The sequence below is a fragment of the Diadema setosum genome, chromosome 16 (assembly GCF_964275005.1).
Source record: "Diadema setosum chromosome 16, eeDiaSeto1, whole genome shotgun sequence".
Lineage (NCBI taxonomy): Eukaryota > Metazoa > Echinodermata > Echinoidea > Diadematoida > Diadematidae > Diadema > Diadema setosum.
The window spans coordinates 26,184,957-26,210,792 of record NC_092700.1 but is presented as its reverse complement, the minus strand read 5'-3'; the positions used below and the strand labels follow the sequence as shown (position 1 = coordinate 26,210,792).

General features: G+C 38.5%; 1 protein-coding gene across 1 annotated transcript in view; it reads left to right on the top strand.

Moving 5' to 3' along the window:
- LOC140239930 (uncharacterized) overlaps positions 1 to 25,836 on the top strand; it is a 173,876-nt gene that overhangs the window by 13,337 nt on the left and 134,703 nt on the right. Inside the window, exon 2 of the mRNA XM_072319748.1 lies at positions 13,079 to 13,196. Within this exon, the coding sequence (XP_072175849.1) occupies positions 13,079 to 13,196 (118 nt within the window). The remainder of the gene's footprint in view (positions 1 to 13,078; positions 13,197 to 25,836) is intronic.

Below are 25,836 nucleotides of genomic sequence, written 5' to 3'. Positions count from 1 at the left end.
TGAAGTCGCTAGGATGCCCACGAATACATGTAGATGGATTGGAAGAAGTTTTGTAATTTTCTCATACCATGGTGTATATTTTTTTGTGTGGAGTTGTATGTCACAGTACAGTTGTTTAGAATGAACTTGGTGTAAAATGGGTAAAACCAATGCTTTACATGTACAAGTAGCTACATTTTGACATTCTTAAGAGAATAATGAAGACTAAAGTTTTATCTAAAGATATGAAAAAAATTAAGTTCAGTTTGTAAAATAATGTACATGCAACATTGCATGCTTTGCTATTCTGAAATTTATATTTAGGTATAATATCCAAGTGTATAAATCATAGCTACAGAACTTTACAAATCACAGATTTGTTGCCAAGCTACAGCTGTGCTCACAGGGTGGTAGCAAATGACATTCTTGGCATAGATTTCATTGATAACCATGATCAGAAAATCCCCGACACAGAAATGGATACATGGGGCTGGGCACAACATGCCAGTGTCATACAATGGGGGGGGGGGGGGGGGGGTGCATATGTGCTGTTATTATTTTTTTTTATGATGACTGTTGGTCTGAACCACAGTGAATGTAAACAGAGGGCCATGATGTGAGGGGAAGCCGTCTGATTGGACGCTTCCTTATCCAGGATGAACAGCACATAGGGAATGTTGCAGCGCTAGCCTAGAAATCAGACTCTATCATGCTTGTGTTTTGTTTCTCTTGTCCGTGGTTAGGCTGCAACAGTTAAACCGCTGATACAGTTTGGGGGAAAAGAAACATGATGACTATGACAAATAATTGTTACTTCCTAATACAAATGCCATTATGAAACAAGAAATAATAAAAAATGCTCACTCTTTGGGATATCAAATGTGTATTATTATCATACTGCTATCACCTGTCTATGTCCCCCCCCCCCCCAAAAAAAAAAAAGAAAAAAAAGAAAAAGAAAGGGAAGTTTGAGACTGAACAGGAAGAATAATCATGGCTCAGCCAAGTGATTAATACTTTCACATACAAGTTGCAGAGGAAAGCTGCACATTATTCTATGTGTGCCTCATAAAGATATTTTCCAGTAGAGGGTCAGATTAATCCCAGCCAAAGAGCATTTCATTTCTCATCATAAAAGCCATAAAAGAGTCTGATTATGTGTATGAAGTCTCAAGTTCTTTTGGGTTTGATGAATTTACCCCCCAAAAATGGTTATAAGCATGAATAAAGGTCAGGACTGGCTTTATCACAATTTCCTTTTTCTTTTATGACTCTTCGTAGAGTTGTGTACCTTTCCCCTGTAGCTAACTTTTAATAGTATACAAGTAGGAACGACCCTTTCCTAGTTGGGTACCAGGTGTCATTGTGGGAACGAACTTTTGAAAAAATCAGAAGAGCACTGCAACGGAGAGCCGCCACCCTTAATGAATCTGTGAGAGGCAGCCCCGGTGGTGTGCTTGACCCGTCAACGGGGACGATTCTCTTCCCCTATCCAGGGGCAGTTGTGGGAGAGAGGGCTGTATTCTGAGGTATACCATTCCGCGTAATTCGCTTTGCCGGCCCGAGAAACCCTACACCTAATTGTTTCGGGTCTTGTGAAATCGTCGGGTTTGCTTTCTGACGACGAAGCGTCGTGTTTTAAAAGGAGTCGACTTGTCGCGCTCCCCTCCGCGTCCCTCCCTGTCTCAATTGCCGCACACCTGCACAAACTCTCCTGCGACTCCTCTTCGTGGCAATGCAAATAGAGCTCAGCGGAACACGAGTTCCGGCAGGGCCTTAACGAAGGTATCACATTATTTCTCAGCTCTTTGTGTCTTGTCCTGGGGATTTTTTACCATTTACACTTCTCAGTCGAGCATGACAAGTATTACTGGAGACTATTTTGTGTTGCCAATTTAGAATGAAATCACTGCAGAGATGGGTGTATTCAGTTTGACATGTACCTGTATACAATCGTGTGTACATTGGATGCTTTTTTCATACTTGCCAGCTTCTGTCCTTTTGTGTATAGTAAAAACAGTTCATAAAAGTATTTAGTAATCATATGAGAGTATAGTGTATGTTGCCAATTTGAGTTAAGAAAACCCTTTTAGATATTGCTAATTAAAAAAAAAAAGGAAAATAGAAATGCCTAGAATATTTTAACTGTTGCCTTAAATCATGGCATGCTTGCTTTTACGGGATACCTTTTACGATTTGCACATTGAGGGAACTGTAACCTTTCCTGTAAACATAGTGTGACCTTTTGCGGACTGTATTTTGTTTTCTTTTTTTTTCTCAAAAGTTGAAGAAAACATATCGACTAAAAATTTTCCTTTATTTCCTTCATCAGGTGTAGATGCTGAGAGAATTACACCATTATAAAATCAGGGGTAAGCAGAAGAATCCCTGTAAGAAAAGGAGACAAAATTTGATCAGAATTGCACAAGAATGAAGACAAGTTTTACCATGTGAATGCCATCTTACAGCCCTCCAAGTGGGTGCCCATGAGATACATGTATCTAAAAATTAAAAGAGGAAGAAAAAAAAAGAAGAAAAACACAGACAAAGAAGGGTTTTATTAGTCATGTGCCGTAGCCTTGCTTCATAGAGAAGGATTTGAACAAATCTTGTCTGACACAGACCGCGACTTTCAGGCATTGTTGACAGATTCTTTCTATACTATTGTATAGACATGCCATGGCTGATTGCAATGTCAAAAATTCATAGTGTTATTGATTTTTTTAATTGTCTATTGTATTGTCTGTGACAAAGGACCACCCCCATCCCCTGCCAGAAAGTAACAAATAAAATCTTCCAACGGTGACAAAACATAATTTCTTCACCTTTGCATCGAACTTTTGATGACAAGTTCCACAGCAAACAAGTCTTTACACAATGGCTTGAATAGTTGAAATATTCCAGACTGTACTTCCTTTTATCCTTGTTGTTCAGTGTCATTATTGTTGTTGTTGTTTTACAAGCTGAACAGATGTTTTCCACAGTCCTCATTCATGGCTGACCACGTAAACTCTTTTGTGTTATTTATGAAAGCAAAAAAGTTTGTGTGGATTTATCATGTGGTTTTGTTAAGTGCCTTTGCTCTTTTGATGAGGAAAGGGGCAATATTTTTCTCACTTTTCTTGACGAAAGTGTTTGAAGGATTCCTGAAATTAAAGGCAAATTGTCGACGTTGCAATTATGGACATTCATATACATGCAGGCATGTACTTATTCTGGCTCATATGTATTAGATTGTTTTTGAACACCATGTATGGGAATCACATGCATACTTTATGTCAGAAAGCTATTCCACAGTGGTGCCCTAGCTCTGCATAAGCTTTCTGACGTAACAATATAGACAACGTACCAATCTCACAGGAAAAAAAATGGAAACAAGCATGCTCTTTGTGTTTATATTGATTACGAAGTATCAAAAATGACAGAAAATGAATACTGTAAAAGTGGATATTTTAGTGTGAGTAATTGTTTGCGCTCAGCCGGGTAAGATGAGTTTCGCATGTTTTTAATTCTGTTGAATCAAGATGTCAACTACACAAACATAATATGCCAAGCAAAAATATTTGTGTGCTTTTATTTTCGCGCTAGTTTTTGGGTGCACGAAATGCGCGAAAATTTCAACACTGAAAATTCCCACTGTACAGTATACAACAAATAGCTATGTAAAAAGGTATTCCTGGGGATGAATGTGCAGTGTACACATCGAGTCGTGAAAAAAACAGTTGTGCAGTACAGCTGTAAGCACCCCTACACGGTACAGTGTATGTCTGCGTGTTTACACAATGTACACCATACTTGTGTGTGTGCGCCCCACTATACATGCGGTTGTGCATTTTGTATCATCACAGTTGTAGCTTGGCTTGTGACACATAAAAAGATCTCTACCTAGCATTTATTTATAGCAGATTCTTGTGCAGAGGTTCCTCAAGCCAAATATCCATGTGCCCATAAAAAAGAATGGAAGACCTATCACTGTGAACAAAAAGAATGCTGTAGAGGATCATTACGAGTACATAAAGGACAATGTTGAATGCATAGAATGAAGAGTGGAAAAGAAAGGGATTTTGTTTTGGGGACTTTCAGCAGGTGTATGGTCCCACTGGCTGTATAAAAAGTATTATGCCATTTTTATGTACTTGCACAAAAAGAAATTGCAAGAAAAACAATAAAAACAGTGAGAGAATTCAGTTTCAGTTTCCCACTGCCTGGCGGCTTTTAATAGTAGAGAGCTGCACAAAACTACACAATTGCCTTCTTGTGTGCAGTGGATAGGCCCGATTTCTTTTTATGCTATTTCTCTTTCTTTCTGTAGCTATTGTTAACTTCCTGCCAAACCTGTGCATTGTTGCTACATGTACCATGTTGGTGATTTACATTGTAGAGCTAAAAAGAGAGAGAAAAAAAAAGGGGGGGGGGGTTAATTGTTAGTGAGAATGAAAGAAAAAGGGGAAGAAAAAAATCATTGGTATGAGGAAGGAAGGCTGTTCCTTTTGTCCCTGGCTTCTGCTCCATAGATCGGATAATTACAGCTTTACAGAGCTCCCGGAGAACCTACAATTGTAGGAAGTCATTCTAACTGCAGTCAGCACGTCTTTAAGGTCCTGCTTACAATTGTTGTAACTAGGCCTACCCCCTCAATCCAACACCCTGTTCTCTCTCTCCCCCCCCCCCCCACCTTAAAGAAAAGAGAGAAATAGGCTTGAGAGCAACTGTCAAACTACAGTATTAAAGGATCAGAACCCACACTGACACAGATCATAACACTTACAAGAGTATGCCGTGATCTTCGAACGAGAATTTTAAATCGCCCTGTGCCATTTTGATGAGGAATGTCGGTTTGAAAAAAAAACAAAAAACAAACAAACAAACCAAAACAAAACAAAAACAGTCAGAGCCCAGCTGATGTGAAACAGTCCATTTTCATACCAATATATCTTTAATATAGGCCCTACAGATAGAACTCACATACTACACTTTACAGTATTAAAATACACATTTTGTATGTTATGAGTAAAATCATTCCATATTTTCTTTGTTTGTGTCTCAAAGCCCTTGTGTAGAATGAATGTTTCATTCTGTTCGTCTTTTTTCTTTTTTGCTTTCATAAAATGATCGTGCCCCTCAATTCATGGATATTTCAAGCAAGATCAAGCTGTGTTCTCCAGTGCTCAAATTCCAAGTATTCATTTGATGGCCTGCAAATTGTCAAAGAATGCTGGAAATGTGGTACATATATTCACAGCTTTGGCTTTGATGTGTACGCTTTGAGTATGAAAGAGAATCTCTGGGTATACCAGCACGCCAGTGTTTATTAGTACACATAGTGGATGATGTGATCGATTTGTGTCACGAGAAAGGCAATACGTTTAATACACATATTTTATGACCTGCCCTCATCAATACATCTGTACCACTTGTCATTTCTATGTGCTTGACATGGTTTCAGTGGAGTGTGAATATCAACTCATCATTCCTCTTACCCACATAAATCTTCAAAGTGAAAAGAAATCCACATTTTTCTTCCAGTTGCCCCAGTGCAAGCAAATGCTAAAAAAAACCTGTGGTGATTCCAACTGCCCTCAAATAAGGGGTAAGAATCCTGTGGGTTCGATAGTCATGGTTACTCATTCAAGAATGTATGGAATCTTTGCATTGTACATAGTTATGTGTACATAGAAAGTCATTGAAAACTGAATTAGCAAACTTTTGGCAGGTGGTTTCTGTGGAATGAATTATTGTCCGTACAGCGGTTCTGTGTTGGGATCAGATAGGTGGCGAGAAGACCGCCTTCTTGCGAGGACTTTGAAATGCCGTGCTGCTGCACTGGCTGCATTGAGTTGAATGTCATCATACATGTAGAGCCGCCGTTTCCTTGTCGAATGTTGCAATACGTGCACTACCATCCAACGACCACAATGGAACTACTATACTGTAGTGAAGGATATGAATTTTCAAGGTCATGTGTTGTTGTGAATTTCTGCTTGAACGAATCTCACTGCAGTATGAAAATTTTGCTTGGATAATTGCTTGAAGCACATCAAGTCACAGAATTTTCTGTTATTTTTTTTTTTTCCAGTCATTCAGTCCTATTGTATCATTTATCTCATATTAATAAAGAACAAGTAAAGAAAATCCTTTCTCATATGAGCCCTATATCGATAAAATACAATTTTTTATTTTATTTTTTATTTATTATTATTATTATTTTTTTTTTTTTTCTTGGGGGGGGGGAGGGTAAAGGATTGGGGAATTGTCAGGACTGTATACAAGTCACTGAGTTTGAGCAGATCTAATGAATTTAGCCAGTTCCAGCCATTCTTTGCATGAAAGATAAGATAAACAGTAAAATTAATACATGTAGTAGATAATTTCATGAAGGCAAGATGATTAATTTCTGCAATAAAGTTGCATTGTACATCAAGTCTTGGTACAAAGTAGGTTATAGAATATTCAGACTTGAAGACCAAGTACACTGTATACTGTGTAGAGATAGCAGTTCATTATTTATTCAATTTCCGTTATAATCTAGTGAAAAAGCTGGTATTTTCCTGTACAGATATTTTCACAAATGAGGAGGTCACAGACATTTTAGAAAGATATTGTTCTCGCGATTTCACACCAAGGTCCTCAAGTGCACTAACAACGTAAATGCCTGTTTAAATGTGATATTTTTGCGTGTTGTTAAATTTATGGCCAAACAGGGATTCACAAAACTTGCGAAAAATAAAAGCTTTTTAATACAGTATACGACATTCTAGTGGCACATTACAAACACTGATGTTTGTCTGTGTGATGTTCATACAATATCAGTGCATTATATTCAGTGCAACAACACATTCCTCCGCATACAAGTAGGCTACTGTAGTAAAGTGGCTGTGCAATTGTACCCAGTATTTTGTCTTGTCTTTTGCAGGAACGCGAATCTTAAAGGGGAAGGCTAGTAACTGATCAGTGGGAATCAGTGGGAATGCTGAGGGGTGATTGTTCCAATCCTTGTGGGATTCATTTAAGAGTACGTTATATATCTATTCTTGTGTGAAAATTATTTGCTTCAGAATGGTCTCATATTCAAGTAATGTGCAGTTTAATGTTTCCAGGTAAGCGTCCCTGGTCAGTGACGGGGCATTAATCTGCACATTACTTGAATATGAGACCGTTCTGAAGCAAATAATTTTCACACAACAGTAGATATATAATGTACTCTTAAATGAATCCCACAAGGATTGGAACAATCATCCCTCAGCATTCCCACTGATTCCCACTGATCGGTTACTAGCCATCCCCTTTAAGATATCTTAAGATCTTATACCATCTTTAAGATCTAAAAATAAGTTACAGATAGTGAGCTCTGTAGTGATAATTAAATTAGATGGTTCTATTTTCAAGATGGAATAACAGGGAAACTTGCATTCATTATGGCCAGTATTTCCTTCATTGCCAATCCAATACGATATAATTATCTTTTCTTCTTTTAGATTCAAATGTAATGTTCATGTATATTGATGCACAGTACATATTTGATGCACTATGCAGATTGTGTTTTGGTTTCCCTGCCGTGTCATTAGTGATAGCGTATTGATTTTGCCAGCCGTGTTTGACGAGCCGGTGTCGGGTTGCTAATTACCCTCCATACTGGCACGTACAGTAATCCAATGTGGTGTAATGTAGCAGGCTGCTTTGGCTTCATGTACAGTGGCAATGTTTCGCGAGTATGGCTGTGGATACATGCCAACACAGAGTCGGGTTTCTCCATATTGGAGTGACATTCGAAAACTAGTCTGCAAAAGCAGACCCTGTTGGGAAGTTGTTCTTCGTTTGTTGACAGTGTATGCTGCATACAATCGTACTGTGAAACGAGGAAATATGTTTTACAGTCAGTCATTGTATTAAGTTGGATATTGTTGTATGACAAATTCACAAGTGGTTGAGTTGCAATCAAGAACCACATTGACTGGATGAGAAATATAACATCCATGTTCAGAAGAGTTTTATGATTTCCTGCATGTACAGGCAACATTTTGTTTCGCAAATCATCGCTTTGGCGAATATCAGTTGAGTCACAAAATTAGTGAAAATAAAGATGTCTGTATACAACATCTGTGCAACATTGCAGTCTCTTGTCTTGTTTGAGCACAGTATGAGCCAAGTACTGTACAATATGCCATACTTAGTGAGTCATATTTTTTTGTGAATCGGCACTTCCCGGCAATTTCGCGAGTGGTTAAATTCTCGGTTGTGGAGTACCAAACTGAACGGAGAAATGTATGCTTGCATGTCACATTCATGTTGGGATCAAATTTTCGCATGTTTTTAAATTCACAAATGGTACCTGACTCGCAAAATTAGCAAAAATAAAAACCTTATGAAATATTCGGCATACAGGCCCTACAGTAGTAGCCAAGTATACTGTATACGCCGAATATTTCGCGAATTTCGCGAGTCAGCTGCTATTCGCGAAATTAAAAACACGCGAAAATATTGACTCTAATGCCGATATGAATGTGATGTACGCGTATACATTTCTCTGTTCAAGACAGGATTCCACGATCGCGAATTTAACCACTCGCGAAATTGTCGGGAAGTCCCGATTTCGCGAAAATTTAAGCTCGTGAAATATACATGTATGGCGTATAAAGTAGTTTGTACATTGTCGGAGATCATGAAATAAATAGTAGTGAAGGTCTGGAAGCTGAGGCTATGCTTCTCCCTCTGTTAAACTCTGCCATGCTGGGGAACGAAATGTCTTGATAACCTGATACGGCAGTGTGATGAGATTTAAAGCATTTATGTGCTTGTGTTAACCCTTTCAAGACCGCCACATTTCAATGTTATCGACATCACAGTACAGTCGGGTTGCCAATGGTGACGAAAAGCAGGAATAACGATCTTCGATCAGACTATCAATTGATGATCATGGTGATAGTACCACATGGGCAAGCATGCTCGTCTTGTGACTGTCTACAGCGACGTAGCAATGGTTGCTTTGCAAAATTGTTATTTTTCTTTATACATGATATGGGAGTTTTGAATTAAAAAACATATTCATCAGATTGCTTATTAAGTGATCATTTGTAGGAGAAGAGAAATGCCAACATTGTTCGCATAATATGTGTGTATTGTATGAAAAATATATGATGTGAAAGTTTCTGTTTCGCATTGCTTGTAATGTGTAAATTGACATCGAAAGCTATGTGCGTGTAAATACAGTACTTATTTTGTTGACATTGCACTTGTACAATAACTGTAATATTGACAGTACTCTACATTGTACGTGTACAATGTATTTAACTCATTATAATACTTGGTGAGATTATTGATTTCATTTTGTTAATTTTTGTTGTGAATCCTCAGGAAATTGTTACAAATTATGTAATTATGAGGTTAGGCAGTCTCTTATTATTACCACTTCACTTCCCTTTAAGAGAGATCCCATAATTGCATCAATACAGTCCCACAGCTTGATTTCCCTGTTGGGAGATCACCGTGCCCTCCAAGAAGTTCAGATTGTTGTTTCGTGTGACGTGAGTTTGTCTTGATTTGCTCCTGCGGCCCATGGCGCACACCTGCACATTCCCCGCCCAGAACAGGTCGACTGTGAAATTTCAATCTTATCTGGGGGAATGTCGGGGATAAGTAATTTGAACTTTAAAGGGTTGAATCACAGTGAGCTACGTGTAGCTGCTTGTTTACCGAGTCATATTTTGCTTGAGTATTTGATTCTGCAGATATTGATTTTAGTCCCCCCGTCTTCATTATCATTTTACTTTGTTGTTATACATGTAGTTTATGACCCAAATCCTTGTTTTCTTCCTAATTGTGTTGACAAGTGGCTTAAAGTTGTTATACACATTATAAAAAGGAACATGCTGCAGCTCCTGAACATTGTTCAAAATATGAACAGTATCATAATTTACACACATGTATTGTATAATTGATCTGTAAACCCACAATAAAGAAACAGAATTTGCTCACGCTGTAGCATAGATATTTGAGCAAAACACTTTTACTATAATGTGCACCCCGCTATGTAGACATTACCTCTGCACATGCTGCATGGTATCTTGTTTCATGATGTTGCGAAAGAAAAGTAGCTTTTGATATGTATTTGAAAGTTTCTCTGTACAATAATTGTATATTTCCTTTGATTTTGTGGGGGTGATGATCAATTGAGAACCGAATGAAATGCTTGAATATTTCCCCCCGGCGTGTTTGATTGTTTCCCCCGACGTGTTTGATTGTAAATAGGGTAGTGGCCTCGAAGTGTGACAATTGCATGATTATAATGATAGGATCTAAAAAAGACTTTTGGCTCAACAAATAGCTCACAACCCACACACCCACCTACTGTACCAACCCACATCCCATGTATGCTCTTTTCTTCCTGACATTCTTCAGACTTTGATTGAAATCCTTTTTTTTTTTGTATAAAAGTCAGAAAAATATACTTCAATAAATTTATATAATTTGTATTCTAATGGTAATGTTTCTTCATGAGTACAGTTGCTTAATAGAAGCTTCCAAAACATGCCATAATCTACGTTGTAATATTTAGACTCTGTTTAAAGAGAGGTACCGCCTCCTAAAAGACAATTGAATGAAATCAATCTTATAATGAATAAATCATTCTCAATCTGCTTCACCGTATCTGGAATGAAAATACTGATATTAAGAAGCAATCATTTTGCCTCTTTGATGTGCACTATAAAAAAGCCATTGCTATCAGTGCTAAAGTTAGGAAAACTTTTGTATTATATAATCATCTACAGTGTATACTCTCATACTGTACGTATGCAAAGATATACTAAGTACTATACAACCTTACATTGGCACAATCTTCCCATGATCAGCATTTATATGATGTGCTCCTTATATATACCATGTTAATAGGGAAGCAATTTGTAGATTGCAAAATATCTGCCCCCCACAATCTGTGTAACAGGACATTCCATTAGACCAACTACATTACTGTAGTGCGGCTTAATATGGGCTGTCAAGCCATCTTTTACAGTATGGAAAATGAAAGCAGACAGAATTTATTTTCATCATGATCAGTTGATAGTGACACTGGTGGCATAAACATGTTTGCGTCCCAGTGTATTCAGACTAATTTGATGCAACGATTCATATCAATTTGGCAATTTCTGGTGCAAAGGCCAAACAGGCGTGTAAGCCTTGCTTAATGCCCATTTGCTATTTGATAGAACTTCACCTTGTAATGTACATTATGTATGATTTGGGGTATGCTTGTTGGATTAGATTTGTACGGAATGCACTGATTAAGTCATATCTCCTTAATATGAGACAAAACTATCAAATTTAAAACTTATCAGCAGTAAAGCAGTCTGTCGGTATTTAAGGCGCATAAACATGAGGCTGAAATTACTGGTTTCATGTACACTTAATGCGTATAGTTTGGCGCAATCTATTTAAAGTGATGGGAAATATGACTGCAACTGCGTGCAGATTTCATCAAGATTGACACGCACACAGTACACCCGAGGCCTGTGTTCAGAATGCACACTAGCTCTGTGCACATGAGACATAATTATGTGGCAGAAATGATTCAGCATTTTTTTGCTGTCTCCGCACCCATCATACGTCTCATCTTACCAACTGATTTTCCCCCAAACGTGACGTTTTATGAGTGTCTTTAATCGTTGTGGAAATATTATATTTAGACTACTCAAATCTATTTCGTACTATGGGGGGGGGGGGGGAGAAAAGAAAATGAGCTGATGAGCAATTCAGAATAAAATGTCTGTTTTCATGAGAAACCTGAACTGAAGGGGGATTTTGAATCTAGTGTTTACGGTAAGCGGGGAATATTCTCCCTAATTTGATCATACAATAATAGGCCCTTGTAGCCTAATCTCGATCCGGTAACTTCATCCACTTCCAATCAGTACAGTGGACTGGGCTTATTTTCGTCCATGGGAGGAACATTGTAATTGACTATATACTCTGCATCCATGTGATAGGAAAATACATTTATTTGGAGTGACTGTGTGTCACCCAATAGAGGTATTAAATCAAATCATGGAGGTGGAAACCCAAGAGATTTAGTGCTGTACAGTGTCAGTGAGCTTTATACCCATATATCCTTCGGAATTGCATTGCTTATTAAATAGCTGTCATTATGAGTGTTATTGCTGTTATTCTTCTAGGTTTTTCCTTGTTATTGTTTTTTATATACTTCTATCTTTTTTGAATTGATAATGGCTACATATGTACAGTCTACATTATATTAAAGCACTCATAAGTTTCTGTATGTTAAATGACAAAGATGTTGAATTTTTCCACTAATAAATTATATTCGTTTCTGGTCAGTTTTCTTATGTTTGCATTATCATTTCTATTAAAACTATTATTTCATTCTTTTTGTTATAATCATAGCAGTTTAGGATATTTTATCAGAGTATATATAAATTTAATGTAAAGGAGAATCTTTTCCCATCTATTTTATTCATTTATTTGTTTATTAATCTTCTTTTCTTGGGGGGGAGGGGGGCTTCTTTGTTTTTTAAAATCAAATCTGAATTTGAATTACATGTTTATTGAACTGTAACATTTTTGTTTTGTTTTGTCCCGAGTGATCATTTCTGATAGATCTGAACATGCCTTGAATTGATTCTGTTATGAATCGTAATCCCTTGCTCTCGTGATAAAAAACATGCCCCGCAATATGATGTTAACCAAAGAAGGTCATCTTTCTCACTCATACAGTGTATCATGCATTTTGCAGACTTTGCTGTGGAAGGAATATTGGTATTGGGATACATTACATATGAAGTGTTCCATGACATTTGCTCCTGCTACAATACTGCTCCCATGAAATATCTGCATGCTATTCAAAGCCAAACATAAATTTTACCCACAGACATAACCATAATCCTCGAATCAAACTGAACCTAGAACTCTATCGTAACCCTACCCTGACTCCTAGGAGAAAATAAGACCGGAGCAATTGTTGCAGGAGCAAAAAATGTGTCACTGAAGCAATGTATAGTGTAGTTTGAACTGCTGGAAGCAGTATCAACAATGCTTAATATAAATGATTCTAATGAAGATTTGTTCTCTCATGCTCTGTTTTGTAATGCAGCACTTTTTCCGCCTGACAAATCTCCGCATTCTGGGACTCAGCGACAATGAGCTGGGACGACTTCCGGCCGAGATCGGCAACTTCATGCACCTTATGGAGCTGGATGTTAGCCGCAATGGTGAGTACGCCACCTGTACCGTAGGATGGGGGCACACTGTGTGTAACAGGCAGATTAACTAAATTTCGGAAGGTTCCTAGTTATTTTCCCCCCTGAATGCAGTAATTAGTAGTCCGGGTGCGTCTTTTTCCGCTGACTACATTAAAAACTTTGAATCCAGGAGTCCATTTCATGAAAGTCTTATGAGAGACTCTTGACTGACCATTATTGATTTGTTTTTAACTGAATTAGTGCACGCACTATGCTCTATCATACAGTACACTTGGAGCACGCACAGCGAGTCACCACTCGACTGACCTGCTCGCTGCTTGACCGCGAGCAGAAAATGACGGACAGTTTCTTCTGCTGCTGCTACTTTCATGACTTAATACTGCTAAAGTACTAGGCACATGTTGTATTGGAATACAAACAAACTTTCTTCGATAGCGATAAGTGATGGTGTTGCATCGCAATGCAACCAATAGGGCTTCTTCAAGTAAGTGTTATGACAGTTGTTGAAACTGTGACATTGCTAAACAGATGTTAGTTTTGGGTTTGCGTATGCGTGATTTCATGGGTTTGTTGGAGAGAAAAGGGTGACTTCAAAATTATTTGCTTACCCGATTCGGGCAAGCATTTCCCCCCTCTTGTTCCAAAATGCTCGCCCGACTTTGATTTTCACTTGCCCGGGGCAATCGGGCAAGCGCTTTTGTCGCACCCTGTAGTAGTCCACCTTACCTGTAGCCAGGAAGGTGTTATCTGTCTGTTTAAAGGTTGTTATAGGCTACAGTATATCCTAGGATGGCAGTTTATGCAATAATATAAACATTAGATCTGCTTTATTAACATCACTTGAATTGATATAAGTATCGGCGGGGCTGATTTTTATTCAGTCAGTCCCCATTTATTATTTTCCCCCCAAAACAACAACAACAACAACAATTTATGCAAGGGGCAGCATGTAAAGATTCATTTGCTAGAACCGAGGGCTGACAACTTGTAAAACAGCCACTCAATCTCCAATGGAAGGCTTTTCGTTTGCTCCGCCTGAAAGTTAGTGGGGGGGGGGGGGTGGGGGGAGAGAAGGAATCTTTGAAAAGAATTCGGCTCTCGCTTTTGGTTTGTGAGGAAATTGAATCACAAGCCCAGAAGCCCAGTGGAAAACTGGAAATGTGTGCAAACTGTAGTTTTATTGTGACAGGCAAGACTTAATAAGGATTGTCAGCTACCCCCTATGGGGACGGGTTGATCTATGATCTAGCCAAGCTTCGCGGGGGAATAAAGAAACAGGTACACTTTAGTTATGAGTCACATATGAAAAGAAAATAAAAGAGAGAAAACATTTTGGTCTCTAGCTGTCACCTAGAGAAAGTGTTTTTGTTTTCAAGAGCAAATTACAAAACTCACCCTTTTCAGCTGTGAGTGTATGCAAGGATATTTTTGATATCGTGAGTCACTGGGTGATAAGTTGCATTTTGAAATTGGGAAAGGAATGTTTAGATTCCTTTATTTCATGTCTCCTTAACAGTGAACTTCAGGCCTATAAAAATACCACCATGTTTTGAGTTGGCCAGTTGACGTACAAAACATCACTCAAAACAATTTTATATTGCACAAATTATTCCTCATTGAGACATCACATACAGCCCCTTTCAGCTTTTTTTTTTTCTATGCAAAAGGGAAAAATGAGATTTGAGGGTAATTGAACGTTTTTTGAATTGCATGCATTTTTTTGTTTGTTTATTTTATTGTGTGTGTGTGTGTGTGTGTGTGTGGAGCAATGCTCGTTCAAGACTGCTTTTTTATTTACAATGCAAAAAAGAAGAAAAATAACCCTGAAGTAAAACTTGATGTGTTAGTGTGTTATTTCACTAAATTCTTTTCCTCACATTGAGATATCTTCCCATTAACATACAACACGTAATGGAGGTGTTACTCGTACTGTTGGCCTGTACATCTCGGGGTGCATTTATCAACTCTTTTCTTTTTTTTTCTGTTTTTTTTGTGTGTGCAAAAACAGGTTTTCAAATGGCTTTCAGGGAACTTTTAGAGATGTTAAAATGCAAAGCTGTTTTGAGTATGGGGTTTGGAAAGCCTTTTTGAAAACCACAAATTTGTGCTTTCCGAAGCAGCTTTCAGCCAGAACTAGTTTCTAGAAGCGAGATAAATGCAAAGCCATTTCAAAACAGCTTTGTACTGCACTATATGATGTGACCCCTTCTCCTCGAGTCAAATGGTGCAATGGAGCTGCACAGTGACATGGTCAGTTTTCGTGTTGGTGATAAGTTGATAAATGCAACTTTAGTTTGGAAGGCGTTTGTAAAGGGCTTTGGAAACGACTTTTGATAGTGGGTATGGAAAGTCGTTTCAACTTTAGGAAGGATGATAAACGCAGCTTCAGTGTTTAAAGACTGGATGAAAACCTTTATTAATTATGCATGATGACAAATGCGTAGCGAAAGCTGCCTAACTTACATGAAAGATTTGTTTGAGGTTTACCTTCACTTCTGACCGACGTACGTGGTGCATGTACAAGTAGCTACAGCGCACCCAACTGCACTTTTCAGATTTGGAAAAAGACTGAACATTGCTGTACCTCTGAAACGCTCTATACAGCATAATAAAAACAGGTTTTGAGTGTCATTGACCTTTATTACGGTGGTTGCCAGAGTCACTTGGGTGCTTGAAGAATGGCAAAGAAAAATGGGCAGCTTTGCAAGTACATGCATTTTAACAGTAAACATCTGATTGCTGTATGTCTCTGCGTCTGCATCCACTTCCGATACTTTCTTTCAGATTCTGTCTTGAATTGAGTCACACAAATTTTGTTGCCACGGATGGAAAAAACAATACAAAAACAGATCTCACCAAAGGTTGTTCAACTTCATGCTCAGACATGTTGGCCATGCTTGTGGTAAATTAATTTGTTTTCATTTATACTTTTTGTCAGTAGATATTGACTCTACTACATGGCAAATTTTTGTGACAATTTACCAAGAAATTTGTGAAGCAGTGTCATGAGAAATTATTGTGTCTGTTAGATTGAGACCCTCCTTAGTGTTAGCTGACTTTTTCTTAAAGGTAGTTTTGGCGCAAGAACTGCAGCAACCTCTCCCAGATATTTTGAGAAGGTTTTGATGGATTGGAATGCCATCTCCCCGTCTGAGGACCAGGAGTGTGAATTAATTTTTCGTCCCGTCGTCTCAAGTACAAACTTGGGAGATTACAGATTCAATCATTGATTGGAAGATTTCCCCCGTTTGCCGACGGGAATTCACCGTAAAGGATGACACTGATGATTCTTCCCTGCCCACCTTACCTCAGTCGACTCCCCCGCGGAAACCCAAGTTTACCGAAAAGTCATCGTTTGCGTGAACTGGGTGACGTATGAAGCCGGTATAAACAGGCTTCTGAGAATTTGGGGGTTCAAAATTTAGCCTACGCAAGTATGTTGGGTGTTTGCAAGTCTTTCGTTGTGAATACAATGTACATTCCTCTTGAGGTACCGATTGTGGTGGTGGTGGGTTACGCTTCAGCAGCAGCGGTGCATTATTTGTTTGTCCTGCTGCAGTTTCAATTTTGCCTTGCAATTTTTGTTGCCGAAATGTGACATCTTCCTGGAATATGATCAGACTGACAGGAAAGGGTAATTCCCAACAGAAATTTGCATGATATATGTCCAGTGTGGAAATGATGGCTTATTTAAAAATTGCAGTTTTGATCTTTTTAATGAGAGAGAAGAATGGAAAATATTCAACAGAAGTTTTGATTTTAATAGCAGGAACTTCCTCAAATGCTATTAAAGATAATACAAATGTAACAGGATTAATTAGCAGGGAGAATACATGTACACCACCTGTGAATAAAAAAGTTTGTGCACAAAGGCATATTTGTCTCTTTTACTGTATTCTGATGGACGACCATGGAAATGAAAATAATTTTTAACAGAATTAATAGTCTATGATGGATGTGACTTATGATGAATGTTTGTACTTCAATTACAGATTTTAGATAATTTCTATCAGTGTAAACATGGTAATTTGCGTACTTATAATCCTCATGATATTTGAACTCTTTAAATTACTCTGTTTTATGTGTTTAAGTTTGGATAGTAATTGTGTAATGTTCATTCACAATGTCAAGTTCTTGGTCCGTTCATTTCTATATTTCTGCTAATAATGTTTTCTGGGGAAAAATCCAAAAACAAATGGGCAAACAAACAATGGGTTTTACTCATGGCATGTTTTCTTTGATAAAAGAGTATATTGCATGTTGAACTGTGGTATTATAGAATTACTAGCTTAAAAATTGATAATGAAATTGAAGTCATGTATTGTGTTCAAGATGAAAGATTAAAAGAATTGTAAACCTTTTATATTTAGTTACAGTGATGTGTGTGACTTATGTTGTTTGGAATATTACTATGTACATGTACAGCTTTTACATACCTATAGCTGGAACTCATAATTTGGAACAACACTCTCTTATAAATATTAAACTGATGAGGTAAACAAACACCAATATGAACATGTGGGCCCTGTTTCATAAAGCTGTTCGTAAAGTTACGAACAACTTATGAGCGACTGGTGATCAGTTCTGATGTGCTATACATTATACTTATCAGAATTTCCATAATTCAGCACAAGTACTTATCACCAGTCTCTCGTAAGTTGTTCGTAACTTTACAAACAGCTTTATGAAACACCCCCCTGATATTTGTAATGCCTTGTTGGTAGTAATGGTTGTGCAGGATACTTGTAAAGGCAGAAATGCTAATTCCGACCCCTACCACCAACCACTCCATGCATGGCCATAACATCTTGGAGAGGTGCACCATGTGCGAGTGCTTTCTGCTGCGCTGCATGAAATATTCATCAGGTTATCGTGACTGTTGCACCTTCATGAAGTCAGTCATATTTTTCTCTGTAAACTGCAAGGAAAAGAAAACAATAAAAGAAAAAGAGGTGTGGATAATGTAGAAAGGAATGGCAGCCTGGGGCCACTAAAAATTGATGGTAGGCCACCATATGAAAACAAAGAAACAAAAGCTCTCCTTTGGTAATGCCATTGGGCATCTATATGAAGATTCAAAATAGATTGTTACATTTGGTTTTGTTTCAGACCACCACACTATACCTTTTCCGGGGCCCCAGAAAAAAAAAAAAAAAATAGTGTCCAGCCCTGTATTGGTAAGGAAAAAAGATGGGGAAGAATTCAACCCTTCAAGGACCTCAACTTAAACGAATAAAAATACAAAACAAAACAAAAGCCAAAAACAGAATATCATAATGAAAACAAACACCCAAACTGGAGTTGTTCCGCTCATTCTAGCAACGTACCAACTTTGTCCCATTTGCCGATCTATATTACAAGGAGAGAATGAACTGTCTCTCAGCTCTCAGAATTGAAATGAAACTTGCGATGAACCGACAGAGGAAAAGGAATCTTCGAAAAAATTGAGACCATTGATTCAAATGACAGTCTTGATAAATGACAGGTGTAAGTTTTCTTTGATATTAATGACTCTTTGAGCCTGAATGCTTACTGGATATGATCAATCGAAGGAAAAAAAAAATAAAGCAGTATGAAATCAGTAATGGGAGAGATATGAAACCCAAGGTGTGTGAATGAAGTCCACAGAAACTTTTGGTAGCTCTTTTCAAGACTTTTGCATATTATCTCAGTATGGTTTGTCAATATTTAGATGAAAGACATGAAATAACACAAGGTAAACTGAAAAGGAGAATCACGCTTGTGGTGTGGCTGCAAACTTTTGCCGCAGGGTGTATTGACACCATAATCGGGGCCTTGCCTAGCCAGGCATCTCACATTATTGAATTTCCAAATTTCATTACTCATTTTCTTTAGGGATGATTGATCACATTGCTTCTAGTCTTTCTCCAAGTGATTTCTTTTTCTTTTCTGGAGTATTTCATTCCTGAAAATGTCTGTCAAAGTTGGTAGCATCGTTGTGAGCATCATCATCTTTCTGGAAGAGACAGATTTTAGAAAAACAGCTTTGTAGATAAAGTATTTAATGTCTTTTTCATAAAAAATATATGGATGCTGATCTGTGTTATTGACTTCATTGACATTCCCACATCCCTTTTGGGAGTGCTATGTGAAGAAATAATGCGGGCCACACTGTGTTGGCTCAGTGTGAAGTGATAAATGATTCATTCACAGAGGCTTGAATGAGGCTAGAAAGATGGGCAGTCAGACGTTCTATTCATTTAGGGGATCATGTACATAAATACTTTATTGGATTTACCTCTTTAACTTCCAGGGGTTTATAGTCTCTGAATCTAGGCCATGAAATGAATACAGAGAGAAGGGAGAAAGGGGGGGGGGGGTGGGATATGAAGGGGGATATGGGGGGGGGGAGGGGGGCAATAGCGATGAAGAGAAAGAGACAACATGCACACCCCCTACAACACAGATCATCACAGCCGTAGGTTTTGCCAGTACACCTTTGACATTTTATGACACCGAAAAATTAGGCCGAATGTCTTCGATCTGGTCTTTACCATTTCGAGAAGGGCTGGTGGAAGATGTGTGAGCACTGGGTGGAACGTGGGCACGCTTGTCTATTATTGACCTAATTAAGACCTAAAGTGACACGATACACACATATAAATATGTATGTAGTGCAAGATGTACCACATGAATGGTTAATCGAGGGGCGATTTTGCAAACATCGCACAGGCAGGCATCCCTTTTTTTTTCCCCAGTGTGTATGAGTGCAGTGGCAGTAGTGTTTGTTTGTTTGTTGTTGTTGTTTTTTTGTCAGTGGTGGGAAGCATGATAGAGAAGTAATGAATTTCTTCATGAAGTGTAGTAATGTATTTACAACTTCATTGGATCTACAGGCAAATGCAGAAACAAAATGGCAGTCCGCAAGCGTTTCAGAATTCTGTCACATTCATCTGCCCCATATATGGCCCAATGCCTTTCCCCCTAAATGTTAGTACTGTTACGTATTTTAAAGTCAAACCAGTTAAGATTTTTGGTTACAGTCAACTTTTGAAAGAAAAGATGCTCAACTTTAAGATAGTATTGCATAATTCATCAGGGCTGGCTAGTCTTAGCCCACCAAAATAAATGATGAAGTCATAAAGAAACAGGAGTATTTTTGGAAACAGGAGCTTTGTTGGTAAGTTTCCCCATTACTATGTGGAACAAAATCTGAATTTGTTATCAAAATCCTTTATTTTTTTTTCTTTGGTGGTGTTGGTAGAGCTTAGATGATGTAGGAGACATTCCAAGTGAAAATGTGTCCCACAGTAACCTACCCTGTAGGTTTCCAGACAAATTGATGCAGTCCCTAAGATGAAACAGCTGACGGGTGTGGCCCTTAAAAACTGTCTGTCACTGTTTTGGTGACATGAAAATGGTCTTTTAATAGTCCTGAATTTTTTAGATTATTGAACAAGATGGATATAGGACCTACTGTGTTACTGTACAGGTGTGTGTGGTAGACAATATTCATAATCTCTCTCTTTCTCTCTCAAATAAAGTGTCTTCAAGAATAAGGAATATCTACATTGCCAAGGAGGGTAATACTGCAGCAAAAAAGGGTAGGAGGGGTATCATACTTTCTCCAGAAACAGCTGGTATTCATCACCAAGAAAAGTGCAATTTTCTTTTCTCTCCATCTACTTTTCCTCAGCCTCAGCTCTGTTCTGTGGACAGAATTGAAAGGGCCAGAGAGGAAGAGAGATGGAAAGAGAGAGAGAGAGAGAGAGAGAAAAAAAAAAAAAAAAGAAGAAGTGATTTATGCTACATTCCTGACGATGATGTCACATTTATTGGGTTTTTGAGGTGAGGAGTTTACTCAGGGGTCAAGAAGTGGAGGACGTACTCTTTTCCACGAGCTTTAACCCCTTGAACACTTCCACTGTGATATGCCATTAACCCTGTTCACAAACGTGCAGCCAGTGGTAGTGGTATAGACTTGCAACATCTTTGTTGAGATCATGTATGAAACCCTTTTCTCATACCCCAAAGTGTACAAAGTTTGCTCAAATTCTTGATATATATAGGCCTATACTTTATATGAGGGCTTCTTTTCATGAATTAAAGGTAAATTGTAGACCTGTTCTGAGGAGCAATTTTGTATGAGTGACCCAATTGTATGATGCAATTACTTTCGTAACTAAAATGTTACAAGATATTTTCTTGGAGAAACTTCACTTCATATTCATCTAAAGTGAAATAGATGGATTTCTAGCGTATGAATATGAAGAATATTTTGGCATTTTAGTGTTGGATGACTTGATGGGCAATGCCCTATGTGAATTGAATGACTGCATAATGTAGGTATGTGGGACTGGATTGTATGGATTATTTTTTCCCCCCCCATGCTAATCACATTCCACCCAACCCACCCTGTCTGAGTTATTTGATGACTAGAATATACATGGGTTCTGAAATGACTTATTTATGGAAATCCTCAATGTGTGCATTGTCATAATTTCTTTATGATTTGCTTCATTGGGATAAATGAAAAGCTTATTCAGAAAAATGCTTCCTCGTGATAGTTTGTAGTGGTTTTTTAGACATCATCACAGGGCATAACATTGTACATCAGGGCGCGACACTAACTTTACTCTCTGGTGGCTGGTTTGGGCCACTAATTTTGATAGCCTGAAATAGAAATGTGGTGGCCCGAAATAAATGGGAATATTAACAATCCATTTTAAATCTTAAAGGGATAGTATAGTTTTGGTTGAGACCCAATTTCAGGTTTCTAACATTTTTTGGTTAGATAATGAGAAGCCTCTTATAAAATATGAGAGAGCATGTAATTCTATGAGGAATTCAACGTTTATTTCATGAAAATTGGTTCTGAAATGGCTGAGATATCCAAAAAAGGGCGATTCTAATAAAGTGTGGGACCCACACTTTATTACGATCGCTTTGTTTTACTTTGTTTTTGGATGTCTCAGTCATTCCAAACCCGATTTTCACCAAATAATCTTTGAATTCCTCTTAAAATGGTATGTTCTGTACTCTATCATAAGTGTTTTCTTGGTATCTCGCAAAAAGTTAAAAGCCCAATTCTCATCTCCACTAATACTGTATCATCCCTTTAAGTGCCAATCAGACCACCAAAAGAAAAATTTGGTGGCCTGACAGTGAATTTTGGTGGCCCTGGGCCACTGGACCACTGCTAATGCCGAGCCCTATACATTATAGACTGTACATGTATGACAAGTCATTAAGTTTGAGACAACATCCAAGAATTTACAACAGCCATCAGAATTTGGGAGATTTATTAACTTTCCACAAAATTGTCCTCCATCATTTTCTCTCTGACATCACTCTATATGGAGTTAAAGGTCCAGTTTACCTTTGGGAGCAGTGATTTCAAAAATGTTCAAGATATCACATTTGATGCATATGTGTAGGTCTGTTGTATCGCAAAACATCCTACCATATAAGCTTTTTGCAATAAAGCCTAAAATATGAGGAGATATCAGCATTTTTCTCAATAAACCATAACTGTATACGGTTTAGTCTGGAAGCATTCTTATTATAACTATTGTTCACATTTTGTGTATTCAACAATACTTAACATCGATTATACGGGTTCAAATTTTTACAGTGGTTGTTTCTATCCCTACCTCACATTTTAGAACTATTTTAAAGCACTAATGTTGGGTTTTTGTTTCATCTGCAAATGGTAAATTATGCCTTTTGTTACGACCAAAATCACTCTGAGAATGGTCGCACAAAAGAAACAATCAACTAATGTTCAGGCGGTTTATTAACAGTGATATTGTGGGTACAGACTGGTAATCGGTTTTCACATCAGTACAATAATGATCAAGAGAAACAATTATAAATCAGTAATACAATCACTTACACGCATTACAGCCCAAATCGTAATCACGATGTTATATAGTCCCTTGGTGATGTCTAACTACGATGTTCGATGCACGGATGAATGGTCCTTGATGCACCGATGAATGATTCCTCCGACGTAAATCCAGAGGCACGGGTTGCAATAATCCACGTTATAGATCCAGGGTAAATTCCACGATAAACAAGGTGTATGTCCACGGCGAAACGTGCAAAATCCAAACGTTATGACGACCACGTCCAGTTGATGCGTTGAATGAGGATTCACTTTATAATGTCCAGCAAGGAATCCAGCCCGTCACAGCTGTGCCGTAATAATGTCCATTGACACTAAAATATGGAGTCTATCTCCAATGTAGGCAAATTAATTCTCTGCAGGCAAAATGTCTCCCAGGCCTTATCTCCACAAACACAGGTTGTATAGCAGGTCAGCAGGTAACACAGGACTGACTATAACAAGTCGCTTCAGAGCCAAAAGTGACGTAACTCTCAGAGCAGAGGTGTTGGGTACTCTGCCTACCTCAGAATTTCTCCTGCTTATATACTATCCATTCACCCCTTTCTAGTACATTCTGTAATTTTCTCCAACCTGGGGCCACATACCTGAACATACTAGCAAGTCCAAATTCCAGGAATCCTGGATGACTCACTGCCTAATATGTGCATAACATCATTGCCAAAATTAACAACCAATCACATTGGGTTACAAGGGCAGTGCCTCACTCAGCCAGCACTTCCTAGAATTTTCTGGAATGGGTTAAATCCTTCTAGATTGAGTGAGCTATAATATATTTCCTGTCACATGCATACATGTACTGTAGCTACATTGTATACCACATAGAAAATTCTCCACTGATCTGGTCAGCCTGTATGTACTATATCTATATCATATAGAATGTTCTCCATTAATCTGGTCACCCTGTGTACATACACATTAAACAACCATGCATACAGCCTTGATACATGTACATAACTACTTGTGTGTACATTTGTGACACCATCCCCCATGGGAAAAAGAAAGCCTTGCCGTAGCAAGGGTTTCTTTTACCTTCACAATTTCTCATTGTTATTTACAACGAATGTGAGGTAAAATCCAACTCAAACAACCATAATCACATACTATCACATGCCTTTTGAAAAGCTGCATTGATTCCATGTTCTCTTTTCATGGATACCAGTTACATTGATATTGCTTGGATTCTCGGAGCTTATACAATCATGTCAAACTGTTTTGCATACATTAATGGATATGCTAAACACATACAATGTACACTGTAAGTGATATGCGGTGAAAACTTTTCACCTTTGATACTCTCTTCATGTTACACTCTTGACAAAGCGTCAGCAATTACATTATTTTTGCCTGCCACATGTTTGATTTTGAGAGCATATGGCTGCGTCATCATGCTCCATCTGAACAGTCTATTGTTCTTCATTTTGAACCGGTCTAAAAAGACCAAGGGGTTGTGGTCAGTATAGACCGTGATCTCCCCTTTGCTATTTGTCAAGTACACTTCATATTGCTGGAGGGCAAGGATGAGACTGAGAGCCTCCTTCTCGATAGTTGAGTATTTCTTTTGGTATGCGTTCAACTTTTTGGAAAAGTAGCTAACCGGTCGTTCAGTGCCTTCTTCATCTTCTTGGAGCAAAACCGCTCCCACTCCTACATCACTAGCATCGATTGCCACTTTGAATGGCTTGTGGAAGTCAGGAGCTGCCAGAACAGGCTCATTAGCAAGGACTGCTTTTAGTTTCTCGAAGGCTCTTTGACACTCATCAGTCCAGGTGTACTTTGCCTTGCCCTTCAGCAGGTTTGTTAGGGGGGTGACTACAGTGCTGAAATTCGGTACAAATTTCCTGTAGAAACCAGCCATGCCCAGAAATCTGAGCAACTCCTTCTTGGATTGGGGAATGGGAAAGCCTAGTATAGCTTCTACCTTGGCTTCTCTTGGCAATACCTGTCCTTGACCGACTACATGCCCGAGATACACCACTTTGGCCTTTGCAAATTCACTCTTTGCCAGATTAATCACCAATCCGGCCTCCTTGAGTCGATCAAAAAGTTGCCGCAAGTGTGTAATGTGCTCTTCCCACGTGTCACTATACACTAGGATGTCATCAATGTATACTACACAGTTGTCAAGTCCGGCAATGATTTGGTTTGTTAGCCGTTGGAAGGTGGCCGGAGCATTTTTCATGCCGAATGGCATTACTTTGCATTGGAACAAGCCATCTGGTGTAGCAAAGGCAGAAATCTCCCTGGCTTTGTCGGTCAAGGGCACTTGCCAGTATCCCTTTAGAAGGTCTATTTTACTGACATATGCAGAATTTCCGACCCTGTCAATGCAGTCTTCTAGTCTGGGAATGGGGAAAGAATCTGTTTTCGTCACGGCATTCACCTTTCTGTAGTCTATACAGAATCTTTGAGACCCATCCGGTTTGGGCACCATGACGATTGGGGAGCTCCAACTGCTTTTACTCGGTTCTATTATGTCATTGTCTAGCATGTATTGAACCTCTTCCCTTACTTTTTGCAGTTTGCTCGGGTTTAACCTGTAAGGGTTTTGCTTGATAGGGTCAGCATCTCCTACATCAACATCATGGACAGCCAGAGGGGTGCAACCTGGTTTGTCTTTACACACTTCTTTGTACTCATGTAACAGACTAGTCACATCTTTCCTCTGATTTTCAGGTAGGTAGTTCAGTGCCTCATCTACTTTCCCTAACATCCCTGAGTTAGACAACCTGGCACTAGAGGGCTCACTTCCATTCTCATCTTGAGCTTCTCCCTCTTCAT